At 45.8% G+C, this 24,814-nt stretch overlaps 1 protein-coding gene and 1 long non-coding RNA gene across 2 annotated transcripts in view; one reads left to right on the forward strand and one right to left on the reverse strand.

Annotated features, from left to right (window-relative positions):
• Positions 1–1,004: 1,004 nt before the first annotated feature.
• On the reverse strand, positions 1,005–2,844 carry LOC120942621. The gene is made up of 2 exons (XR_005750202.1): positions 2,763–2,844; positions 1,005–1,666 (listed from the first exon to the last, which is right to left on the reverse strand). It is a non-coding gene; the product is annotated as an uncharacterized LOC120942621 (long non-coding RNA).
• A 693-nt stretch (positions 2,845–3,537) lies between these two features.
• Positions 3,538–24,814, forward strand: part of LOC120944390 (heparan sulfate glucosamine 3-O-sulfotransferase 2-like) — a 79,365-nt gene continuing 58,088 nt past the window's right edge. The window contains exons 1-2 of the mRNA XM_040358448.1: positions 3,538–3,660; positions 3,751–3,900. Coding sequence (XP_040214382.1) covers positions 3,538–3,660; positions 3,751–3,900 — 273 coding nt within the window. The remainder of the gene's footprint in view (positions 3,661–3,750; positions 3,901–24,814) is intronic.

Raw genomic sequence — 24,814 nt, forward strand, 5'->3', positions numbered from 1 at the left:
TTATATTTTTATCATTTTTTTCCCCACAAATAGAGCTTTCTTTTGGTGGTATTTGATCATCTCTGCGATTTTTTTATTTTTTGCGCTATAAACAAAAAAAGACAGAACGTTTTGAAAAAAAAAACACAATATTTTTTACTTTATGTTATAATAATATCCCAATTTTTTTTTCCTCGGTTTAGGCCGATACGTATTCTTCTACATATTTTTGTTTAAAAAAAATCTCAATAAGCGTGTATTGATTGGTTTGCGCAAAAGTTATAGCGCCTACAAACTAGGGGATGGATTTATGATTTTTTTTTTTTTTTACTAGTAATGGCGCGATCTGCAATTTTTTTGTCAGGCCTGCGATATTGCGGCGGACATATCGGACACAATTTTGGGACCAAATTCACATTTATACAGCGATCAGTGCTATAAAAATGCACTAATTACTGTATAAATGTGACTGGCAGGGAAGGGGTTGACACTAGGGGGTGAGGAAGAGGTTAAATCTATTCCCTGGGTGTGTTCTAACTGTGTGTGGAGGGGGACTGACTGGGGGAGGTGACCGATGCTGTGTCCCTATGTAGAAAAAAATTACCTCATTTACTAAGCTCTGGGGAAAATTCCCTTGCAAAGTACAAAGTCAACAGTCCATTTGCTTTTAGAAAATAACCTCCCTATCCCCCTATGCATTTAGCACTTAGAAGAGACTTTCTTTGCACGCTGTCATTTTATTATTATTATTATTATAGGAGTGTGTGCGTGCATGGCAGGTGTCGCGTCAGAGAGTCCCGACACATTTTATATCGGGGCCCCCAGGATCTACTCCACGGCCATAAGTTTTTAGGAGCTGAATTTCAGCAGATGGAAATCTAAAGTTTGGCTGTCATTTTTCAGGATTTACATCTCTTCAATCCCATGGTCCCAACTCCTTATCTAAAGCTTAATTCTACTTTATCACAGTTTGATGAATGTAGGTCACAGTATATTACACCGCCACATAAAAAGCAGAATCAATGTTTAATCATAAAAGTCTAAAGTGTATTCCACAGGGACAATGACAGCGTATTATAGCCTTTATGTGTTAATCAATCCTTGGCTTCAGAACACCTAATAAGGAAGCGTAATGAGAAAGGCCTTATAAAAGACAAGAAGAAGCGCCTAGATTGCAATCTTCGGTCATTTCAGTCCAAACGACTACTAAAAAGATTATCATCACAAAACTGTTTTATATATAAACTGTTTACCTCTAATCACGGATTTTAACATCTTTATTTCGCATCAATACAACTTGATGAGGAAAAGAATGCTGGGGCCAAAGGCCGACAGAATACAAAAGAGGTGAGGATGGGAATGAGCTTTATTAAATTCTGTCTGTATATTAAAAATAACATTTACACTTAACCACTTCAGCCCCGGAAGAATTTACCCCCTTCCTGATTAGAGCACTTTTTGCAATTCGGCACGGCGTCGCTTTAACTGACAATTGTGCGGTCGTGCGACGTTTCCCCCAAACAAAGGGCCTTGTCGGAGCCCACACCTATTGCTGATAAGCCAAAGTCCGCGATCCTCACATGTCCAACGCTGTCCAGCATAATGTTGTCTGGTTTGAGATCCCGGTGTACAATTCCCCGGTTATGAAGGAACTTGCAGGCCACAAAGGATCTCTGCGGTTAGGAATCTGATGGAGACATAGAAAAGATTGATGGTAAGCATTATGTATGGTAATCTAAGCCAAAAAATAACAAAAAAATGATCCTAACGCTACAATTATCAGGTAGAGTCATTCATGTTTACTATAACTAAATCATGTTGAAAGAAAATATTATCAATAATGGCAGAATTTAGCACAATACATAAAAGAGTCTTATATGGATATTTAAAATCGCTGATGAATTTGTAGCACATACACTTTACAAATTCTCACAAATATTTTTTTGTAAAAGTAAAAAGGGCAAAATATGATTGAATGTGATTGTACAGCCGGCCATACATTAAGCAATTTTGCAGGAAAGAGAATTGCTCACTTTCCCCATCAACTCAGTCAGTGTTGATGAATCCCTCCTGCGGAGATTTTGTATTTTGACAGTGGGAGGTTTCCTAGCAGTCAGAATACAATGATCACTGCTGGCGGCTATAGCAATAAAAAAAAAAAAAAAAGGTTGGTTGTACAGAAGTCGGTGAACTTCAGTACAACCAGCATGCCCAAAGACGGATCAAAATTCGTCTGGTCCCTGCTGAACCGGCTGAATTTTGATGCATCTATGGCTGGCCTATGTAAGGACAAAACAGGAATAAAAAAAAAGAGCTTCCCCGCCCCACCCAAAAGTACAAAAAATGTTTTACATTTACAAACTAACTTTAGCAAACATGATGTTATACAAGAACCTTTTCGATAGAAATCAAATACATATTTTTGTAGGCCCTACATACAATATCATTGCTTGTAAATATGAGTGGAGATAAATTACAGATTGCCCAATCAGATGGAAGTTCGAAGGCTTCCATTGGATGAACTGCTTAATAACGTTTGGACACACTGCGACATCTGTAGACACACCATGGCAGATCATTCTCAGGGTAAAATCAGTCTCACTAGAGGCCTGCTAAGATATGTCCGGTGCTTGGGATGTCTGCTCAGTGTGTGATTGTACATATAAAGGGAGAGCTTTGCTAGGATAGATCTACTGAAAAGTCCCACAGCAATCGCATATCTAGGACAATCCTGTACTATATTCTACCTCTATCCCTGTTATTATGGTACCCCATTGTCTTACCTTATTGTCGCAATATCTAGTGGTGCTCTTTCTTTTATGAAGTCCATCAGGTCTCCACCACTCAGGTATTCCATGGCGAAGATTACTTGTCCTATACAGAGGAAAGAAAGATCAATGTTATAGAAAACGGGGAAAAATGTATGGTTGTGTATTTTTTATGGTCGTTACCCTCTGAGAGAGAGATGTGGATTACATAAACACGCGACAAGACTTACAACATAAATAGACCTGAAGTGTGGCTTGGTGGTCTGATCAGTATGCCAAGAAAAGGGGGCATACCCAAGGTAAGTAATGGGTAGTTAATTGAAGAAGGATATGCTGAGAAGTGCCCTGAAAAAGGGAAGGGCGGGAGGGTGTCGAATGCGATTGAATGCGCAGACTCACGGACATGAGGTGAGCTGGAAAGAGTCGGCCCAGTGACGTGTAGTACCGCACACTGAACCGACAAAGAGCATGTGTGAGTGGGCTGCTTAAATACCCTCCGGGCTCCTCCCATAAACTCAGGCCACCATACTGGCCTTCTTATTTATACTATGCACGATGGTGTAACATTTTTTGTATCTTTTTGTATGCAAACAACAATAAAAAAAGTATTGAAATTAAATGTTATAGAAATTATTCACTAAGTTAATCTCTATGCAATCTTGGGTAGATTGTGAGAAAGGTAGGTGTCCCTTATAGCAGTATTTTGAGAGGATAACCATTTAACACGACCTCTCTCACAAAATAAGTAGAAGGTAGAGTCACTTACCTTTGTCTTGAAGGCACCATATACATGGGTGTATCAGAATGGGCTACTACGAACTTCCTGAAGTTTTCGACTCTCGTTGAGGATCTCATTGACGTAATAGTTGTCCTTGGTGAAGATTTTGAGAGCCAGCAGTTCATCATTGGAAAGGTGTGTTGCCAAAACCACCTGGTGGGGACAGAAGGAGAGAGAATTCTAGCTGACAATTTTACATGTTTAATATTTCATTTATGGACGCAGAGTAATGTCTGGAATCAACATAATAGCATTTTATCCATTGTCTTCATTGGTGAAACTGCTGAAAGTCCAGGACCTTTTCTCACTCCTGGCTGCAGCCTCACTCATCCTGGTGCACTGAGGTATAAGTCAATGAAGAATCCACCAAGAAAGGTGAGACCTTCCCATTCCACTACAACTTATTCCTTCCTAACAATAACAGTCTCTGCCACAGACTGATTGGGAACAAATGAACAGTCCGGAATTCTCTGCCACAGGATGTAACCCCCGAACTTCCAGCCATACAGTTAAAGAGCCTTTAAGCCGACCCAGCAAACTGTAAGACAACTTGAGTAGTTGTCTTACTGTAAGACAACTTGAGTAGGTCACCAGGCCTATCCCGAGACATAAGCCTTCTGCTTGGTCTCTTCCAGGGCAGGTCCTCCCCCAGGTAACTTCATTAAGTTCAGCTTCCTTCACTCAGATGGACAGCTTGGGATCCCTCTTGATTCGTAGGCCCCAGTCAGCATAACTGGGCCTACTGTAGAGATGCAGCCTCGGGCCAACGTGGTCCCGGGGCTGGAAATCACACAACACATACCTCGCGCCAGGAGGGCCACGAAGCGAAGGACCCCTAAAATATGGCGTCTGCCCCTTAAGTATCCCTCCCCGGCATGCACAGCGGGGCACCACTCCCACTGGGCTGTTCCCGAGGAGAGACACTCAATAGTCTATGGTTTGCCGTGTTCCAACACCAACCTGCAAAAGTGGGAAAATTCTGTCAGGCACAGCCACTGCCAGGACAGAGGCCAATTTAGTTAAAATCATACAGTCTGAGCCACTTTATCGGGTCAGACACCCAGTAAATTTGACATAGAGCCCAGTCATTTGGGAGCAGGGCCCTACATATATCATAGTTGCCAACAGTCCCGGATATCCCGGGACATTCACGGATTAAGGACCCTTGTCCCGGGTTGTTTTTGTCCCGATTTTTTTTCCGAGACTTTGTCCCGGGAGATTCAAAAATGTTTTTGACAAAAAACGGCAACGGCTACACCAAAATGGCCGCCGCCGCCACTGTGTTGTTTCCTATAGTCCTCTTGTGTTCAGTGTAGAGGAGAGGGGCAGCCAATCGGCTTCTCTCTTTTGGCGGCCCCTCCCTGATATCCAATGAACAAGTGGATGGGATGCGAACTTCCTCTACCCGCCGCTGCCGCCACCTAGTTCATGGGTCTGCAAAGTTCATGGGTCCCCGAGGTACGATTGATCATCCGGCCTGCTATGTGCTTTTATCCGGCCTGTAGAGTCATCAGACTTAGTGCAGGTACGGACTCTGGTCGAGTTGCGGGAGTCGCGGGGCTTCTAACTTGGCCGGTAAGCTATTCACACAGATCTATAGCAGGCGATGGTGGGGAAAGGAATGTGCGGGGGGGGGGGCACAAGTGTGGAGGGGCTCTGATGACACAAGTGTCATGTCACGCCCCCTAATTATAGCAAGTCTCCGCCTACATGCAAAAAAGTGTCCCGGATTTATTTTTTGCAATGTTGGCAACTATGATATATATATATATATATATATAATTTCATTTATTTTACTATTGTGGCATGAAAGGTTTTGGGGGAATTTATCAGGCCCAGATGTCAATAAGGATTGAGAACCACTGGTGTAGAGAATGGTTTTGCAACTTGCAAACTCAAGATGTGCCTTCCTATGTTACTCTGTTATATTAAAATACAATTATTAAAACAGGAAATGTAATTTAATCTCCATAGATTTTTAATTATCAGCGTTAGGCACAAACTGTGAGTTAAGATTCTACCTAGGATCTCGGGCTGTGACTGGCACTATGGGGTGACAGATAAGAAAGATGTAATGCACTTATTGAATAGGGAAGCAAGGCCTTTTAATCTCGTTACTGTCCCAGAAGCCTGCATTGCATTGCAGTGAGAGGATTAAACTCTTTTCAAAGACGACCGAAAAAAAAAAAACGAGATGCCACGTTTATCAGCTCATCTAGATTTAAAACATGCCATTGCCGCATCGGATCTATATTAAACCCCCACCATCTAATAGGGTACCTAGGAATGAATGGCAATGTGACTTCTAAAAGTTACAACATAACATCAGGCCAGAGGGGATAATGAAACCTGCTGTAATGCTGTAGAAAATGATGACATACGGAGAATGAAGGTTCCTTATCTTGGTACAGGGAACAGCGCAGTGCAGCACGGACGAGTTCCTGTCTGCATATATTGTTTAGGGCCCCTGGCGCCTCTGCCCTGTAAGTGTTTGCACTAACGTGACATATTTTGCTACCATCCTGTCTCTATAGCTGGTGAACTAAAAGAACATTAACCCCTTCCTGTCTAGCTCCACCGTCGCTTTAAATGGGTCTTTACACCAGGGGGACAGAAGGGACTTCCTGATCGTGTGGCCATTGTGTTGGCTGTCACAGTGGTCACGTGATTGGAGGTCAGTCCCCATCATGGCTAGAGAGTAGAGAGCTGTTTATGACAGCACAATCAGTGTTCTGGAAGCGAGCAGCGAGTATGCTCTCTGCACAGAAGTCTTGGCCACCCATGGATGTGTAGCGCCTGTGTACTTTCAGTCTAGGTGCTATTTTAAATTCAGAGGGGGATGAGAGAGTTAGTTAGCTCTCATCCAAGTGATTTGTGCAAATTGGGCCTCTGTTCTAGCTGGGCTGTGCTGTCGGTTCATTCTGTATTCCTGAGGTGGTTTTCCACCCCGGGGGGACAGGTGGCGGCAGTGGAGTTCCGGCTGGAGTGACTCTTGCCAGCAGCCAATCGCGAGGGGTTTTCCCTTGCGGGGCATGCTGGGGAAGGGTACTTTTGGAGCGGACGCGATTAGGCGGGGATCTTGTTCCGGGTGTGGCGCCCACCTTCAGGGTGACCACACGTCACAGGCCCCGGCGATTTGGCCTACCAGGCCGTGGCGCACATGCTACGCGGTGTTCTTGGTTCCGGGACCATGTTCCCAAGTTCTGAGGAGAGATCCCAAGCGAGATAGCTGTTCGGTGAGGAGTCAGCCTGAGGAGAGCCAAGAGAGGCAGGCAATCCAACAGGGCCTGGACAATTCATTGGGGATCAGGGTGACCGGACACTGAGAGGTTGGATGTCAGCAACCTGTCAGTCAGTGACCTAAAACAAGCAAACTACCTGAGGGAGATTCAGGCACCAATACTACTACGTAAGATTTATTTCACTATTTACATTCTAGAGAAAAAGGGCCTGTGGCAGAGGTTCTACTCTAAATTTCATCCCTACCAAGTCTGTGGCAGAGACTTGTTGCCTTCTCAAAGTTCCGAGTGATACCCTGGCTGCCAGGTCGGTGTGAGAGGCCTGTCCAGGTACACTATACCCACTCCGGCTGGAGTGGCGACGAAGTTAAAGTGTCGCTGGAAGCAGGATTGTTTCCATCGTTGATAGGCCTGAATCTGCAAATTCTCCTTGTGACGGTATCGGTATGATATCCCCGTCAAGCATTCCCTCCTCTCCATACAAGAACATCACAGGATCATCCACACATGAGTCAAGACTGAATGCTGAAACCAAGACTGATTTATTGGCAGCTTGCTGCTGGTTATAAATACAGTTTTACAAGCTAAATCCTTAATCAAGGAACAATGGGAGCTCCACCCCCTTTTCACACACTCTGGAGTTTCTCATACAGAATATAGCCAGACAATTCGAAGCCGACCTGAGACACATTTTCTTTAAATAATGACATCAGGGAAGTTAATTACAAGGTGTACAGAACACATTAGCTGGGCAGCCTGGCACCGCATAATGAAGCAATCAGAATACATAACATGAGTCACCTCTAATCACAGTAAACAGGATTAACATCCCTTTGAAATAAGGAGCTAGCTGCAGACGGGTCATTAACATGTCAATAGCTTGTAACACATGAATCCATTTTACCTCTAACCCACAATTTAACCAAGCAGGGAGAATTACACTGACATATCCTTCACAATGGCCCCCCTTTTTCTCCCTGCTACGGCAAACCCGGTTGGACCTTCCCTGGTCCAGTAGGGTTGACGGGTTCAGAGCTTTTAGTCCGAGGTTAACTCCGTTTGGCGTGACTGACCTCCATTGGTAACTGCTTCCGACTAAGGTATGCCACCGGGTCGTCAGATCACACGCCGGTCAGTCCCCAAGTCTTTGTGCGATCTGCAGAGTCACCAGAAGTCAGTGTGAAGACGGCGAATGGGTCTGTGCGCCGCCGTCTAGGTGTCCCGCTATGGGAGGGGCAGGTTATGGCTCTGAAGTGACAATCACAGGAGATTCATAAAAAGGAAAAGTTATATTTGTTGAAATGCTGTAGCACTGGTGCTCAGAGTCCGGGGGGGAGGGGAATCAGAGCCCCATAAGGTCAGCCACCCCCTGCTCCCTCCGCAGCCGCCGGTTCTCCTCTTGGAGCTTCTCCAGCTCCATCTCCAGTTCATGGAGCCTGGGGGGGTCGGCCTGCTGTGACCTCAGGCGGTTGTTCTCCTCCTCCATGCCTCTTATGCACTCCTCCAGCTCCATGTATTCACGGATCAGCTCCTGCTTGCTCATGTCCTGCAGGCTTTCCACATGGTCCTTCATCATCAGGAACTGGGTGGTGGTGTAAGGGGCCACCGGTGGGCCCTTGGCGAACATCTCGGCCCTCATCTGGGGCGCCCGCTGCGATTCCATCTCCTCCAGTCGCTTCTTCTCCTCCCAGGTCCGCTGGTTATATGACTTCCAGGACCTCTTCTTCTTGGAGGGTAGCTGGCGGTGCCTCTTTCTGCCCAGCTCCCTCCAAGGCCCCTCCGGCTCATGGCTGTTGCCCATGACCAGCTGACAATGGTGTTCCCTGTTGTCCGTAATAACAGATTGTACCATGAGGGCTTCGTAAGGGGTGCCCAATGGTTCTTCCTGACCCAGCTCCTGGGGATCCCAAGCCGAGTCTACACAATGGGCTGCTGCTGGTGGGCGGTACCCAGGTTGAGACCAATTTGATCTGGTGTTGTCATTCAGGGGGCAATTCTGCTTGAAGTGACCCAACTGTTTGCACCGGAAGCAGCGTTGTTCGTTGTCCTCCTGGCGTGGATAGCGAGGGCTCGATGTCATCGGTCTGTTAGGCGGTTGGTATCTAGCGGCTGGTGGGTGTGAGGGCGCCGTTGGTCGTGGAGGTTGTACCCGTGGTGTGACCTGGTTTGTCTTGAGAGTATCCGCATATTCATCCGCCAACTTCGCGGCCTCTGGTAGAGTCATGGGCCTGCGATCTCTCACCCAATCTTTGACATCCGTCTGGATGTGATTGTAAAATTGCTCCAGGAGCATTAGTTGCAAAATGTCCTCTGCGGTGGTGGCCTGGCTGCTGTTAACCCAGTTAGAGGCCGACAGGGACAACTGGCATGCCCATTCCGCGTAAGAGTCTTTCGTGGTTTTGCGTGAGTCCCTGAACTTCTGTCGGTGGGACTCTGGGGTTACTGCACAACGAGCCAGGAGCACTTCTTTAACCCTGGCGTAGCTATGGATATCCTGATCTGGCACGGTCCGGAAAGCATCAGAAGCTTTGCCTGACAGTTTGCCTGACAATATTGCAACCCACTCTCCTCTAGCTATTCGGTGCAGGTTACATTGTCTCTCAAAATCTGCCAGGTAGTTATCAATTTCACAGTCCTTTTCATCAAAAGCTTTAAAAGCGCTAAACGGAATCTTCCTTGTGTCTGCTGTGCTGTACTCACTGTTTGGAGAATGTGCGGCTGCTTGTTGGACTGCTGCCAGTTTTAACTGTAGTTCTGCGTCTCTTATTTGTTTATCCTTCTGTAGCTCTGCGTCTCTTATTTGTTTAGCCTCCTGTAGTTCTGCGTTTACTAACAGGTCCATCACTTTCAGCACCACATCCGGCGTTGGGTTCGGGCCGAACCACGCTAGCTTCTCTCTCATTAGCTTGTTGGCTGGTGATTCCTCTTCCTGAATCACTGGTGTCTCCATCTCTTGTACTGCTGGCGTTGCTGCAATCACGTTCTCCTGGTCTAGCTCCATTAATTCTGCTATGATGACCCGCTTGGTTTTGTTGCTAGCAATCCTTCCACGAACTTCCAGTAGTTCTTTCTTTTAAGCAGGGTGTAGCAGCCTTCCATTCACTGTTCCCAGTGTCTGCTTGGAATCCTGGTGTAAGGGAGAGTAGAAGGGAAAATCCCTCTGCTGCCAACCAATTGTGACGGTATCGGTATGATATCCCCGTCAAGCATTCCCTCCTCTCCATACAAGAACATCACAGGATCATCCACACATGAGTCAAGACTGAATGCTGAAACCAAGACTGATTTATTGGCAGCTTGCTGCTGGTTATAAATACAGTTCCTTAATCAAGGAACAATGGGAGCTCCACCCCCTTTTCACACACTCTGGAGTTTCTCATACAGAATATAGCCAGACAATTCGACGCCGACCTGAGACACATTTTCTTTAAATAATGACATCAGGGAAGTTAATTACAAGGTGTACAGAACATATTAGCTGGGCAGCCTGGCACCGCATAATGAAGCAATCAGAATACATAACATGAGTCATCTCTAATCACAGTAAACAGGATTAACATCCCTTTGAAATAAGGAGCTAGCTGCAGACGGGTCATTAACATGTCAATAGCTTGTAACACATGAATCCATTTTACCTCTAACCCACAATTTAACCAAGCAGGGAGAATTACACTGACATATCCTTCACACTCCTCCTCACCCATCTTTTACCTATCTACCTCAAGTTTATTGTTTGCCGCGTTTGGCAAGAATAAAAGCACAAGAAAGACACCTGCTGCTTGGACATTCCATTATTGCTGCTCTCAACTATCTACCCCTAGACGCTCATAGAGGTAACACGCCATCCCAATCTATAACCAGCGGCTCCTGCGGGGGTAGCGCTACAGATATATATACACGATATTACCAAAAGTATTGGGACGCCTGCCTTTACACGCACATTAACATTAATGGCATCTCATTCTTAGTCCGTAGGGTCCAATATTGAGTTGGCCCACCCTTTGCAGCTATAATAGCTTCAACTCTTCTGGGAAGGCTGTCCACAAGGTTTAGGAGGGTGTCTATGGGAATGTTTGACCATTCTTCCAGAAGCGCATTTGTGAGGTCAGGCACTGATGTTAGACGAGAAGGCCTGGCTTGCAGTCTCCGCTCTAATTCATCCCAAAGGTGTTCTATCGGGTTGATGTCAGGGCTTTGTGCAGGCTAGCCAAGTTCCTCCACATCAAACACCCTCATCCATGTCTTTATGGACCTTGCTTTGTGCACTGGTCCAAATAATTTGGTGTGGGGTTGTTTTTCAGGGGTTGGACTTGGCCCTTTATTTCCAGTGAAGGGAACTCTTAAGGCATCAGCATACCAAAATATTTTGGAAATTTCCATGCTCCCAACTTTGTGGGAACAGTTTGGGGATGGCCCCTTCCTGTTCCAACATGACTTGCACACCAGTGCACAAAGCAAGGTCCATAAAGACATGGATGAGCAAGTTTGGGGTGGAGGAATGTGACTGGCCTGCACACAGTCCTGACCTCAACTTAATTAGAACAACTTTGGGTTATGGCGGCAAAGGATAGGCAAACTCAACATTGAACCCTACAGACTAAGACTGGGATGCCATTAAACTTCATGTGCATGTAAAGGCAAACATCCCAATACTTTTGGTAATATAGTGTATATGTAGCATGTATTCATTAAAGGCCATCTCTATGCATAACGTGGTCAGCAAGGAGTTAAACACAATAGAAGAATCAGAGATTTCTCAACACTAAATGAAACTCTCTTATAACCAGTGGCGGCTGCTCCATTAGGGGTGCCGCCCCTCTAATCCATTCGCCCGGCCCCTAATCTACATGCAGATGTAGATGTATGTATTTTTAGTTTTTAAAGCACATTATTAGAGCCTGAGGTTTTAATTGGCTTAAAAAAAGGGTGGGCTTGGAGTGCAGAGCACTGTGCCCTAGGCCCACCCAGTTGTGTGACAATAGTGAATTAATATTCGCTATTGTCTTTCTACTTCTCTTCCCGGCCAATCAGGAAGCGAGTCTTGAGACCCAATTGGCCTAGAGGAGAAGCAATTGTATTTTCTGCCGAGGAGGAGAAGACGCAGATGGAAGCCAAAGCTGACAGCAACCTAGATACCAATACTAGTATCGGTATCAAGACAACAATACTGTAAACTGAAAGACATTTTTTATTTTAGGTACAGTAGATATAAAGGGCCAGATTCTCATAGAATGGCGTATCTTAGCGGCGGCGTAACGTACACGGGCAAGTGCTGTTTTCTCAAAGCACTTGCTCCGTAAGTTGCGGTGGCGTATCGTAAATCGGCCGGCGTAAGCCCGCCTAATTCAAATGTGGAAGGGGGGGGCGTGTTTTATGTTAAACTACTGTGACCCGACGTGATTGACGTTTTTCACGAACGGCACATGCGCCGTCCGTGGAAATCTCCTAGTGTGCATTGCTCCTAATACGCCGCAAGGACGTATTGGTTTTGACGTGGACGTAAATTACGTCCAGCCCCATTCACGGACGAGTTACGCAAACGACGTAACTTTTTAAAAATTTGACGCGGGAACGACGGCCATACTTAACAATGGCTGCGCCTCATATAGCAAGGGCAACTATACGCCGGGAAAAGCCTAACGTAAACGTCGTAACTTCACTGCGTCGGCCGCGCGTACGTTCGGGAATTCGCGTATCTAGCTAATTTGCATACTCGACGCGGATTTCGACGGAAGCGCCAAAAAATGCAGTTACGATCCGACGGCGTAAGAGACTTACGCCTGTCAGATCTAATGGATATCTATGCGTAACTGATTCTAAGAATCAGGCGCATAGATACGACGGCTCAGAGATACGACGGCGTATCTGGAGATACGCCGTCGTATCTCTTTTGTGAATCTGGGCCAAAAAGTCTACACACCCCTGTTAAAATTTTTAGGTTTCTGTGATGTAAAAAAATTAGACAAAGATAAATAATTTCTGAACTTTTTCACCTTTAATGTGCCCTATAAACTGTACAACTCTATTGAACAACAAACTGAAATCTTTTAGGGGTAGAAGTAAAAATAAAATAATGTAGTTGCACAAGTGTGCACGCCCTCTTATAACTGGGGTGTAGCTGTGTTCAGAATTAAGCAATCACATTCAAACTCACACTGCCATCATTTAAAGTGCCTCTGAATAACCAAATAAAGTTCAACTGTTCTAGTAGGTCTTTCCTGACATTTTCTTAGTTGCATCCTACAGCAATAGCCATGGTCTGCAGAGAGCTTCCAAAGCATCAGAGGGATCTCATTGTTAAAAGGTATCAGTCAGAAGAAGAGTACAAAAGAATTTCCAAGGCATTAGATATACCATGGAACACAGTGAAGACATTCATCATCAAGTGGAGAAAATATGGCACAACAGTGACATTACCGAGAACTAGAAGTCCCTCTAAAATTGATGAAAAGACAAGAAGAAAACTGGTCAGGGAGGCTGCCAAGAGGCCTACAGCAATATTAAAAGAGGCTGCAGGAATATCTGAAAGTACTGCCTGTGTGGTACATGTGACAATCTCCCGTATTCTTCATATTTCTGGGCTATGGGGTAAAGTGAAGAAAAACATCCAAGCCTAAATTTTGCAAAAACACATCTTAAGTCTCCCAAAAGCATGTGGGAAAATGTGTTAGGGTCTGAGGGAACCAAGGTTGAACTTTTTGGCCATAATTCCAAAAGATATGTTTGGTGCAAAAACAACACTGCACATAACCAAAAGAACACCATACCCACCGTGAAGCATGGTGGTGGCAGCATCATGCTTTGTGACTGTGGTTCTTCAGCTGGAACAGGGGCCTTAGTCTAGGTAGAGGGTGTTATGAAGAGTTCGGAATAGCAGACAGAGTGCCAAAAGTGTCAGTTCAATGTCCGAATTTGTCTGCCGCAATATTGCAGCCCCGCTATAAGTTGCTGATCGCCGCGATTACTAGTAAAAATAAAAAAAATATAAAAATTGTAAGTTAAATTGACGCAGTACCGTATCACTAAAAATGGCTTGGTCATTAAGGGGGGTAAATCTTCCAGAGGTGAAGTGGATAACATTAGCATTTGAATATTTTTAGATTAAAAAACTCCTTGTAAGGCTTGGCGCACACACCTATACAGGCGCGACCAAGCATGTGCGTTTCTGCGATATTTTCTGCTCCCATGTGTCGTGTGTGTAGCAGCCTATTTTTTTCTTGCCAGGAGAAACACAGTAAAGAAGTCCTGTTTTTTTTTACAAAAAACACGGTACGCCAAACCATACGGTGCTGTGCACAATGCTGTTTAGCGCATGCAAAAATGTGCACGCAGATGTGCCATTACAGTTAATGAGAGTTAATGACGCCGCTGTGCGTCTGCTAAAGGACACTGGGCCGGATTCAGATACAATGCTGTATCTGTCCGGCCCACGTAACGTATCTCTGATACGTTACGCCGCTCTAACTTTGGGCGCAAGTTCTTTATTCAGAAAAAACCTATAACTATACGCCGGAAAAAGCCGAACGCAAACAACGTAAAAAAAAAACGCCGGGCGGTCGTTCGTTTCTGAATCGGCGTAAATCCTCATTTGCATATTCCTCACGTAAAAATACAGAAGCACCACCTAGCGGCCAGCCTGGAATTGCAGCCTAAGATCCGATGGTGTAAAACAATTACACCTGTCGGATCTTAGGGATATCTATGCGTAACTGATTCTATGAATCAGTCACATAGATACGACCTCCCGCACTCAGAGATACGACGGCGTATCAGGAGATATGCCGTCGTATCTCTTTCTGAATCCGGGCCACTGTTTCTCTGTGTGTTGGGAAAGCGCGTGATTTTGTGCGTGTTCCAATACACAAAGGTCTGGACCTTACCTAAACCCCATTGTGTAACCCCTGCACACAGTTTACACATTGGGTGAGGACGAGGTAGTACCCTGAGCGCATTTCTATCAATGACTTCATCAGCATGCATCCAAAGTACTGAATGACAGCCTCTTGTGCTGTAAACACGCTCAAATATATGTTGGGGGCAGGGAGGTGACCAAGGGATATTGCCTAACTGCAGTAGAGAAAATTGAGGTCACCAATGGCTGTCATGGGCTCCTGGATCACAAGAGTGCACATAATTACTGACAGAGCTCATGTATACTGTATATATATATATATATGTGTAGATAGATCTCATCTGTGTGGCTTGCTGTTTGCCTGGAGTTTCTTTTGAAGGCTTCTTTACAACGATGCATTGCATTACCGCAGCACACTGCACCACGCATTATACACCGATGCATTGCATTACCGCAGCACACTGCACCACGCATTATACACCGATGCATTGCATTACCGCAGCACACTGCACCACGCATTATACACCGATGCATTGCATTACCGCAGCACACGGCACCACGCATTATACACCGATGCATTGCATTACCGCAGCACACTGCACCACGCATTATACACCGATGCATTGCATTACCGCAGCACACTGCACCACGCATTATACACCGATGCATTGCATTACCGCAGCACACGGCACCACGCATTATACACCGATGCATTGCATTACCGCAGCACACGGCACCACGCATTATACACTGATGCATTGCATTACCGCAGCACACTGCACCACGCATTATACACCGATGCATTGCATTACCGCAGCACACGGCACCACGCATTATACACTGATGCATTGCATTACCGCAGCACACTGCACCACGCATTATACACCGATGCATTGCATTACCGCAGCACACGGCACCACGCATTATACACCGATGCATTGCATTACCGCAGCACACGGCACCACGCATTATACACTGATGCATTGCATTACCGCAGCACACTGCACCACGCATTATACACCGATGCATTGCATTACCGCAGCACACGGCACCACGCATTATACACTGATGCATTGCATTACCGCAGCACACTGCACCACGCATTATACACCGATGCATTGCATTACCGCAGCACACGGCACCACGCATTATACACTGATGCATTGCATTACCGCAGCACACGGCACCACGCATTATACACCGATGCATTGCATTACCGCAGGACACGGCACCACGCATTATACATTGATGCATTGCGGTCCTATTCATTTCAAATAACACCTTAAAGTGGATGTAAACCCACTCTCATTCTTTCTAAACTACTGACATAGTGGTTATCAAATGCAGCCTCACCAGCGCCCCATCAATGCAGCCTCACCAGTGCCCATCAATGCAGCCTACCAATGTCCAACAATGAATGTTTGCTTTCATTCATTCATTCATTCGGGAGTCGGGACACAGACACAGTCCTGCGCTGCCTCTATGCCTCTGACACTATGTGAACGGAGTGGCAGCAGCTTGCTGATGCTGAAACTTAGTTGCTTGCTGTAGAGAAAAGAAAGTAGGAACACCAGTGGCCGGGTGCCCTAGGCAGCAGTGCGCCATAGGTGGCTGCCTAGTTTGCCTAATGGTAGCACCGGCCTTCAGGGGCTTCGTCAGGAACCCACGGTGGGTGGTATTCAATGCAAAATAAAAAAATCACAGTATAATATCGTATAAACAGGATTTCATATCTGAAACATTGCATATGAACAGTAGAGGTTAGACATCATCTTAGATATAAAAAAAAGATAGAAAGATATAGACAAATAGAAATAATTATTTCTATTTGTCTATATCTTTCTATCAAAATGTTTTATTTTGCATAGAATACCACCCACCGTGGGTTCCTGACGAAGCCCATACAGGGCGAAACTAGTTGAACCTTCAACACGAGTGGCATGAAGAAGACTATTTGCAGCCATCTGCATACACAGTACTTTTTCTATCCAAATATGATTGTTTTTATAATTTGTTAAAAAATATATTTATTCCAAAATATGTATTAATACATTTTTCTTATTTTTCTATAAAACGCTTATTGTATTTATGATTCAGATGATTGGGGTTTGACTAAACCTTTACACATATATCTATCGTATTCATCCATCATGCATCACCAAAAATCCCACACCTTATCCTGTTATGGGAAACAACTCTAATCCTCGGATTACGAGCATAATCCATTCCCGGAGAATTCTTGTAATCCAAAGCACTCGCATATCAAAGAGAGTTCCCCCATAGAAGTCAATGGAAACGAAGATATGTCGTTCTGCATTGACTTCAATGGCATGCAATACCGCATGTGACCAGAGGTGGGGGAGAGCCGGAGAGCCTCGGAAACACTCAGAAAGGCCCGGGGACAGCTCGGCTGACCTCGGAAACCCTTGGAAAGGCTCAGAAACACCCAGGAACTGAGAATTTTCAAGCATTTGCGAACGGCTGAGAATGGCTCTGATCGGGACCGCTCGTCTCTGCTTGGCTGTGGCTCCCCGGAACCTCAGGCCAAATGCGGTACTGCACTCCCCATTAGCTTGAATTCTGCTAGTTTTGCAAGTCAACACTCGCAAACCGATTCAGAATTTTAAAAAAAAGTTGCTAGTCTTTCAAAATACTCGTTAACCGCATTACTTGTAAGCCGAGGTTCTACTGTACTACCTGGGTCAGCATTAAAGCAATGTAAGCTGGCATCTAGTGGCTTGTTATTGGCTACTACAACTAGTTTACTTGTACCTCCCTTTTTCTTCTTTAGTGCTAGTTAAAGTGGTTGTAAACCCAACCACACAACTTACACCTACAGGTAAGCCTAGATTAAGGCTTACCTATAGGTGCAATAAATATCTCCTAAACCTGCACGGTTTAGGAGATATTTAAAATAATGACAGGTGCACTGAGCGTGCCGTTTTTGTCAATGGCATTATTCGGATTAATGCCGTATTTCAGCCATTCATACTAGCTCATTATGCCTTTCTCTTGCAGGTTTCCCCCCCCCCCCCGTTTTTAGGGGGGGGGTTACTTCCTCTTTAACCAAGCCAAGCTAGACCCTCCCTGTTTCTTCCATGTTCCCTCAGTTAGTGTTTTGTCTTCACAGATTAGAAAAGCCATTGTCTTTCCACACTTCAAAAAGACTGGTAGAGCATTCCATTAAAGTAAAATTGCATTGACCTTCTGGGCAGTGGCGGTGCGTCCATAGAGGGCGCCGGAATGCCACCCCCTCTCGCTCTCGCACCACCACTGTATACAATACATAGATTCATGCATTGCATGAATCTATGTATTGCCGCTGCCGCCGACTATTCTGATGGCCGGCCCCCTGGCAAGCGCCGGCCATCTGAATAACGGCAGCTGGTTGGCTGTGGAAGTGCCTATCAGAGCCAGCGGCTTTCCGATTACAGCCCATCGGCTTCCGGATGCTTATCCAAGGGAGGCACAGGGGGTGCGTTCCTTGGATAAGACTGACAGGCGTCTCAGCCAATCAGGTTCACCGGTTCTGGTTTTCTGACATTGAGGGACGGTAGAAGCAGGATGGCTGACCCCAGAAAGGTAAGTGCCAGGCGGGGGGGGCATTTTACAGGGCACAGTGCCAGCATTTTGCAGGGAACAGTGGCGACAATTGCTGGGCACAGTGGCGACAATTGCTGGGCACAGTGGCGACAATTGATGGCACAGTGGTGACAATTGCTGGGCACAGTGGCGACAATTGCTGGGCACAGTGGCGACAATTGATGGCACAATGGTAACAATTGATGGCACAGTGGCTGCGTTTGATGGCATGGCACAGTGGTGACAATTGATGGGCACAGTGGCGATAAATGATGGCACAGTGGCTGCGTTTGATGGCATGGCACAGTGGCTGCATTTGATGGCATGGCACAGTGGCGACAATTGATGGCACAGTTACGACGATTGATGGCACAGTGGCGACGATTGATGGCACAGTGGTGGCGTTTGATGGGCACAGTGGCTGCATTTGATGGGCACAGTGGCTGCCTTTGATGGGCACAGTGGTTGCAATTGATGGGCACAGTAGCTGCGTTTGATGGGCACAGTGAGGCTGCAATTGTTTTTTTTTCGTTTGTTTGCGCCCCCCCAAAAAAAATTGAGCACCAGCCGCCATTGCTTCTGGGTCTTTTTGAAGAGTTAAACTGCCTGTGGATGGTGCCAAGTCAGCAGGTGAATATACTGGGTCTATTTGCAGCTATGTCAATGCATAAAGCAGCAGCTGAAACAGATTTGTATTTTTATGAACCTGTTGCTTTGCACAGATTTGATAAAACGACAGGACTTTCCCTTTAAAATGTTGGCTTGCTTTATTCAAGCCATCTTAATTAACGGAATTGGTTATTCTGGGGTACTGCGCTTTGCTCTTAGCCAGTGCCCTCTGCGCATCATTAATAAATAAATCTGTAATAAGTTACTGTGTAAAGGTATAGCTGAGCCACGGCCCCTCGGCTTGCCATTTCCTCTCCAGCCTTTCATTTGCATATTGACTGGAAACACTGTGAAAAGATTAATTTTCCTTTAGACAGGGTACGGCGGCGGCGGAGAGGTTTTGATTTTTCAGCTCCTGTGACGAGTGTCTCTATTAATGGCCCACACAATAAGGATTTCACTGGAAAAGGTCTCTCGCAGGTATGACCAGTACGCTGACCCCGGCTGGAAGAAAAAAAAGAAAGGCTTTGACAGCAGATTAAACAGTCCTTCCTCCACCTCTGCCCTTGTACTGGTCGGTGTGCTCATTAGCATTGCAGGCTGGATGGGCTCTGCGGAGAACGTCTGAAGTACATGCCTCGTCTACATCGCCTTCATAAACAACGAGATTTCAGGGCAGCAACATTTCTCAGGTTGTGTAGTAATCACCGGACTTCAAGAAAGACATTGGGGTAGATTCAGGTAGGGGCGCGCAATGTTACGGCGGCGCAGCGTATCGTATTTACGCTACGCCGCCGTAACTTACAGGAGCAAGTGCTGTATTCACAAAGCACTTGCTCCGTAAGTTGCGGCGGCGTAGCGTAAATGGGGCCGGCGTAAGCCCGCATAATTCAAATGTGGAAGGGGGGGCGTGTTTTATGCTAATATGTGATGACCTGACGTGATTGACGTGATTTACGAACTGCGCATGCGCCGTCCGTGTACATATCCCAGTGTGCATTGCTTCAAATGACGTCGCAAGGACGTCATTGGTTTCGACGTGAACGTAAATTACGTCTAGCCCTATTCGCAAACGACTTACGCAAACAACGTAAAAAATTCAAATTTCGAAGCGGGAACGACGTCCATACTTACAGTAAACTGGAGTTCCACCCATAAATATAACATTACATCAGTAGTTTTGAAAAAATGTCATTAGTCCTTTACGATTTTTTTTTTTTTTTTTTAGATGCCTTCAAAGTGTTGTTGCTAGGCAGAATAGTTAATCTTCCCACTTCCTGCACCTAGGTGCTTAATGCACCGCACAGACTCCTGGGAATGTAGTGGGTGTAACTTACCAGGAGTCTGTGCACTCCCCAGTCTCAAAGAATCATGTGACAAGGACAGCACAGGTGCTGAAACCTGATCTGACACTGCTTGTGCAGCACTGAGCATGTGTGAGATCTGCAAGGCTGAAATCCAGGAAGTCATACAGTCTGGCTTCATGATGCCCACACTTAAGATGGCCCCAGTCAATTTCTATTTTATAAAGTGTCTAAATGCTGTAACAACCTAACAAAACGGACCTTAGTTTACAGACTAACTTTACTAGAATACATTAAGCTTGTGTATTACAGGGGTATTTATATTTAAAAAGTGAAATTGTGGCCGGAACTCCGCTTTAACATTGGCTGCGCCTCCTAATAGCAGGAGCAACGTTACGCAGAAAAAGCCTTATGCAAACAACGTAAAAAACTACCGCCGGGCGCACGTACGTTTGTGAATCGGCTTAACTAGGTAATTTGCATACTCTACGCCGAAAACGACGGGAGCGCCACCTAGCGGCCAGCGTGAGAATGCACCCTAAGATACGACGGCGTAAGAGACTTATGCCAGTCGTATCTTAGGCTAATGTCGGCGTATCTTGCTTTCTGAATACAGAAAGAAGATACGCTGGCGCAGATTTGAATTTACGCGGCGTATCTATAGATACGCCGGCGTAAATTCTCTCTGAATCTGGGCCAATGTAATGGCAAGAACCAAGAGAAGGGAAATTTAGGAATGGATCCATTATTATTTCTGGACAGCCGCACTCTGAACAAATTGTAGCCTTTTATTAAAAGAAGGACAGCACTACAAGTCACAGCAAAATAAAATAAAACCTGACACTGACGCGTTTCGCACTGAAACTAGTGCTTAGTCATATGACTAAGCACTAGTTTCAGTGCGAAACGCGTCAGCGGTCAGGTTTTATTTTATTTTGCTGTGACTAAGCGTTTATTGATTGGTTTGCGCAAAAGTTATAGCATCTACAAAATAGGGGACTGTTTTATGGCATTTTTATTAATAATTGTTTTTTTACTAGTTATGGCGGCGATCAGCGATTTTTATCTGGACTGTGCAGGGATGGACTGGGACAAAAATTTGGCCCTGGACTTCATCCAGACTGGCCCACTTTGACAGGTCTCTCTCTCCCACAGCGGCCGGACAACTCCCGCACCACCCCGGCCATCCAAGCCACCTCTCCCCCTTCACTAGCCACTAGCCGTTTTACTTTATTGGAGTAGAACGGCTGGTACTGGTACTCTTATAGGCAGTACCAGTGGGGAAGCTAGACATTAATTCTCCCGGGGCAAAGAATCAGTTTGGTGCCCCCCCCCTCCCTCATGGGACAAGATTAGGCACAAGTGAGAAACTCCCAGGCCGCTGTCACTAAAGCCGGCCCACTGAGCCATCGGCCCACCGGGAAACTCCCTGTAGTGCCAATGGCCAGTCCATCCCTGGGACTGTGACATTGTGGCGGACACATCGGACACTTTTGACACCATTTTGGGACCATTGTCATTTTTACAGCGATCAGTGCTATAAAAATGCACTGATTACTGTAAAAATTACACTGGCAGTGAAGGGGTTAACCACTAGGTGGCGCTGCAGGGGTTAAGTGTTCCCTAGGGAGTGATTCTTACTGTTAGGGGGCGTGGCTACACATGACACGTCAGTGATGCCCGTTCCCGATCACGGGGAACAGTCATCAGTGACAGTGTCTCTAGGCAGAATAGGGGAATGCCTTGTTTACAAAGTCATTCTCCTGTTCTGCCCTTGTCGTCCGCAATCGCAGGACTCCCGGGAACATCGAGTTCTTGCGACCCGCGGCCACACTCGCAAGGCACGCGGCGGGCGCCGCGATTTAAAGGGACGTAAAGATCACCTCCAGGAAACCTACCCCCCCCCTGCAGTGAGGCAGTGCCTTCACTGTAAGGGTTAACTGCTTATTTCTGTCTAGGCCAGCAAAGCAGTTTTATTTCGCTGATCCTCTGCTTCCCCAGCAGATGGCGCTCACCCATGCTCTTTCTCCAGCATCCTCAGCATCCAATGCAGGGAAATGGTCCCTGGATTCCTTTTGATGATGTCAGAAGAATTTAGATTGCCGTAGCATAGGGAAGAAGAGGCTGCGATGACTGGTCTAGCAGTGCAGAGGAGTCTGCAGGAGCAGAGGATTTGGTAAATAAAAGTTCTACTGAATCCCCTCGACAGAAACAAGCATTTAACCCTTGCAGTGCGGGCAAAGGTCAGCTTAAGTAAAGTAAGGTCCAGACCCTACTGTGCTGTCTGGAATGCCTAGATCAACATTTCTCAATCAGGGTTCCTCCAGAAGTTTTCAGGCGTACCTTGAGCAATGAGCAACTGTGACCTCTCAGATAAGTTACCACTGACATGATGATCTTTTTAGTTATCTGGGGGGGGAAGGGCATGCTTTTCACTGGCCACTACGCTAAAGTAACATGCAGGGCTGAGACAAGGGGTGGGCAGGAGGTCACTGGGCACTGTGATATCATGTTAGGTGGGGGGGGGCACCACAAAGAGGTTGGGGGGAGGGTATTTGTGTTGGGAGAGGAGATTTGGGGGGCAGCAGGGGATAAGAATTGTTCTAGGAGGGGAAATTTGGGGAGGTGTGCTAGGAGTAGTGATTTGTGTTGGGAGTGAGGATGGGGGGATAAAGATTTGTGCTAGAAGGGGGAATTTTAGGGGGTTTGTGCTAGAAAATTTTATATGGGGGGGGGGGGGATTTGTGCTTAAGGGGAATTTATGAGAATTTGTAATAAGATGGGGGATTGGGGAGAATTTATACTGAAGGGGGGATTTGGAGTGGGGGGGGGGGGGGATTTGTGCTAAGAGAGGAAACATGAGGGGTTGAGGATTTGTACTAGGAGGGGGATTTTTTTTCACAGGGGGTGGATTAGCGCTAGAGGCCTATGGCAAATGAGAGGATTTGAGCTCAGGGGTTGGCAAAGATATGTGCTGGGAAGAGGATTTCAGCAGGAGGAGGAATTTATACTTAGGGGGTAAGCATGCAGATGAATGCTTGATTTTTTTTTTTGGGGGGGGGGGGGATTTTTGCTGATACATAATGCTCATACAAACGTGGGGGTCTAAATTTTCAGGCAAACGGCAAAATATACAGTTCAAAAACATACAGTGTACTATATGTAAAGTGTTTTACCTGCCTAAGGACTTGTCATTATGTGCAGCAGTAACACCTGCTGCCAGTTTATCTTATGCTAACACAGGTTTACCTGTATGTGCTGCATTCCATTACAGACATATGGCTACAGCAGGAATGGTGGAGGAGGGGGATGCTTGGATTGAATCAAAGCAGCATACCTAAAAAAAAGTAGGCATAGTTTTATATATTTTATGAATTATTCCCTATGGGGACCCACCATGCTTGATCCTGCTCAGTCCACATTCATGGCACATCCGCGCTCCACACAAGAGGACGTTAGCCTAATATCCTCATTTGCATATGCTGCCATTTGCCCCATAGTGCAAGCGACATTTTATAACTCTTGTGAATAGCAGGGTGAATGGCAGAAAATGAATTCCCATAACTAAGCTCAGCCTTATTTTTATTTTTTTATATTAATTTATTTAATTATAATAAATGTGTCTCGTAGAATGCTAGTTTTCCAATCTTGTTGCTGCTATTACCTCTTGTTTAATCAGAGAACGAGGACAAAAAAGACAGGAGGGAGGGAGAGGGAGATAGAAAGAGAGGAGGGGAGGGAGTGGGAGATAGAAAAAGAGGAAGGGAGAGGGAGGGAGGGACAGGGAGATAGAAAGAGAGGGAGATAGAAATAGAGGGAGGGAGGGACAGGGAGGTAGAAAGAGAAGAATGGAGGGAGGGAGTGGGAGATAGAAAGAGAGCAAGGGAGTGAGATAGAAAGAGAGGGAGAAAGGCACAATGAGATAGAAAGAGAGGGAGGCAGAGGGGGGTAGAAAGAGGGAGATGGAGATAGAAAGAGAGGGATGGAGGGAGATAGAAAGAGAGGGAGGGAGATAGAAAGAGAGGGAGAGAGGGACAGGAAGGTAGAGAGGGAGGGGGAGGGAGATAGAAAGAGAGAAAGGGAAGTACAGAGAGATAGAAAGGGAGGGAGGGAGGGAAAGGAAGAAGTGAGACAGGAGAAGGAGAGAGGAAGATAGGACAGGGGTAAAGAAAGAAGGGGGAGAGCCAGAGAGGGAGAGAGGGAAAAAAGGGGGGAGAGAGAGAGAAAAAAACATAATAAGGGAGGAAAGAAGGTAAACAAGGGAGAGTGGAAAGGGAAGGATAAAAGAAAGGGGGGGGATGCAATAGGAAGGAAAATGATTAAAGCAAGCAAAATGAGTGATAAGAGAGGGGAGGGAAGAGATGGGGAAAGAAAGTGAGAGAGAGTGTGGAGCTATGGGAAGAAAAAAAGGGCAGAGTGAGTGAGAAAGATAGAGAGAGTGGAATACAATAGGAAGAACATTAATAAAGAGGTCAAAGTGAGTAAAAAAAGGGTGGGGGTAAAGATAGAGAAAGTGTGAGTGTGGAGCAATTGGAAGAAAGATAAAGTGGATAGAGTGAGTAAAGAGAGATATAGAGAAAGAAAGAGACGGAGGAGGGGGTATGCAACAGGAAGAAAATGTATAAAGAGGGAGAATGGAGCAATAACAAGAAAAATAAAGAAGACGAGAGAGAGAGAGAGAGAACGAGAGAAAGGGGAAAAGC

The sequence above is a fragment of the Rana temporaria genome, chromosome 6, assembly GCF_905171775.1.
Source record: "Rana temporaria chromosome 6, aRanTem1.1, whole genome shotgun sequence".
NCBI classification, from domain to species: domain Eukaryota; kingdom Metazoa; phylum Chordata; class Amphibia; order Anura; family Ranidae; genus Rana; species Rana temporaria.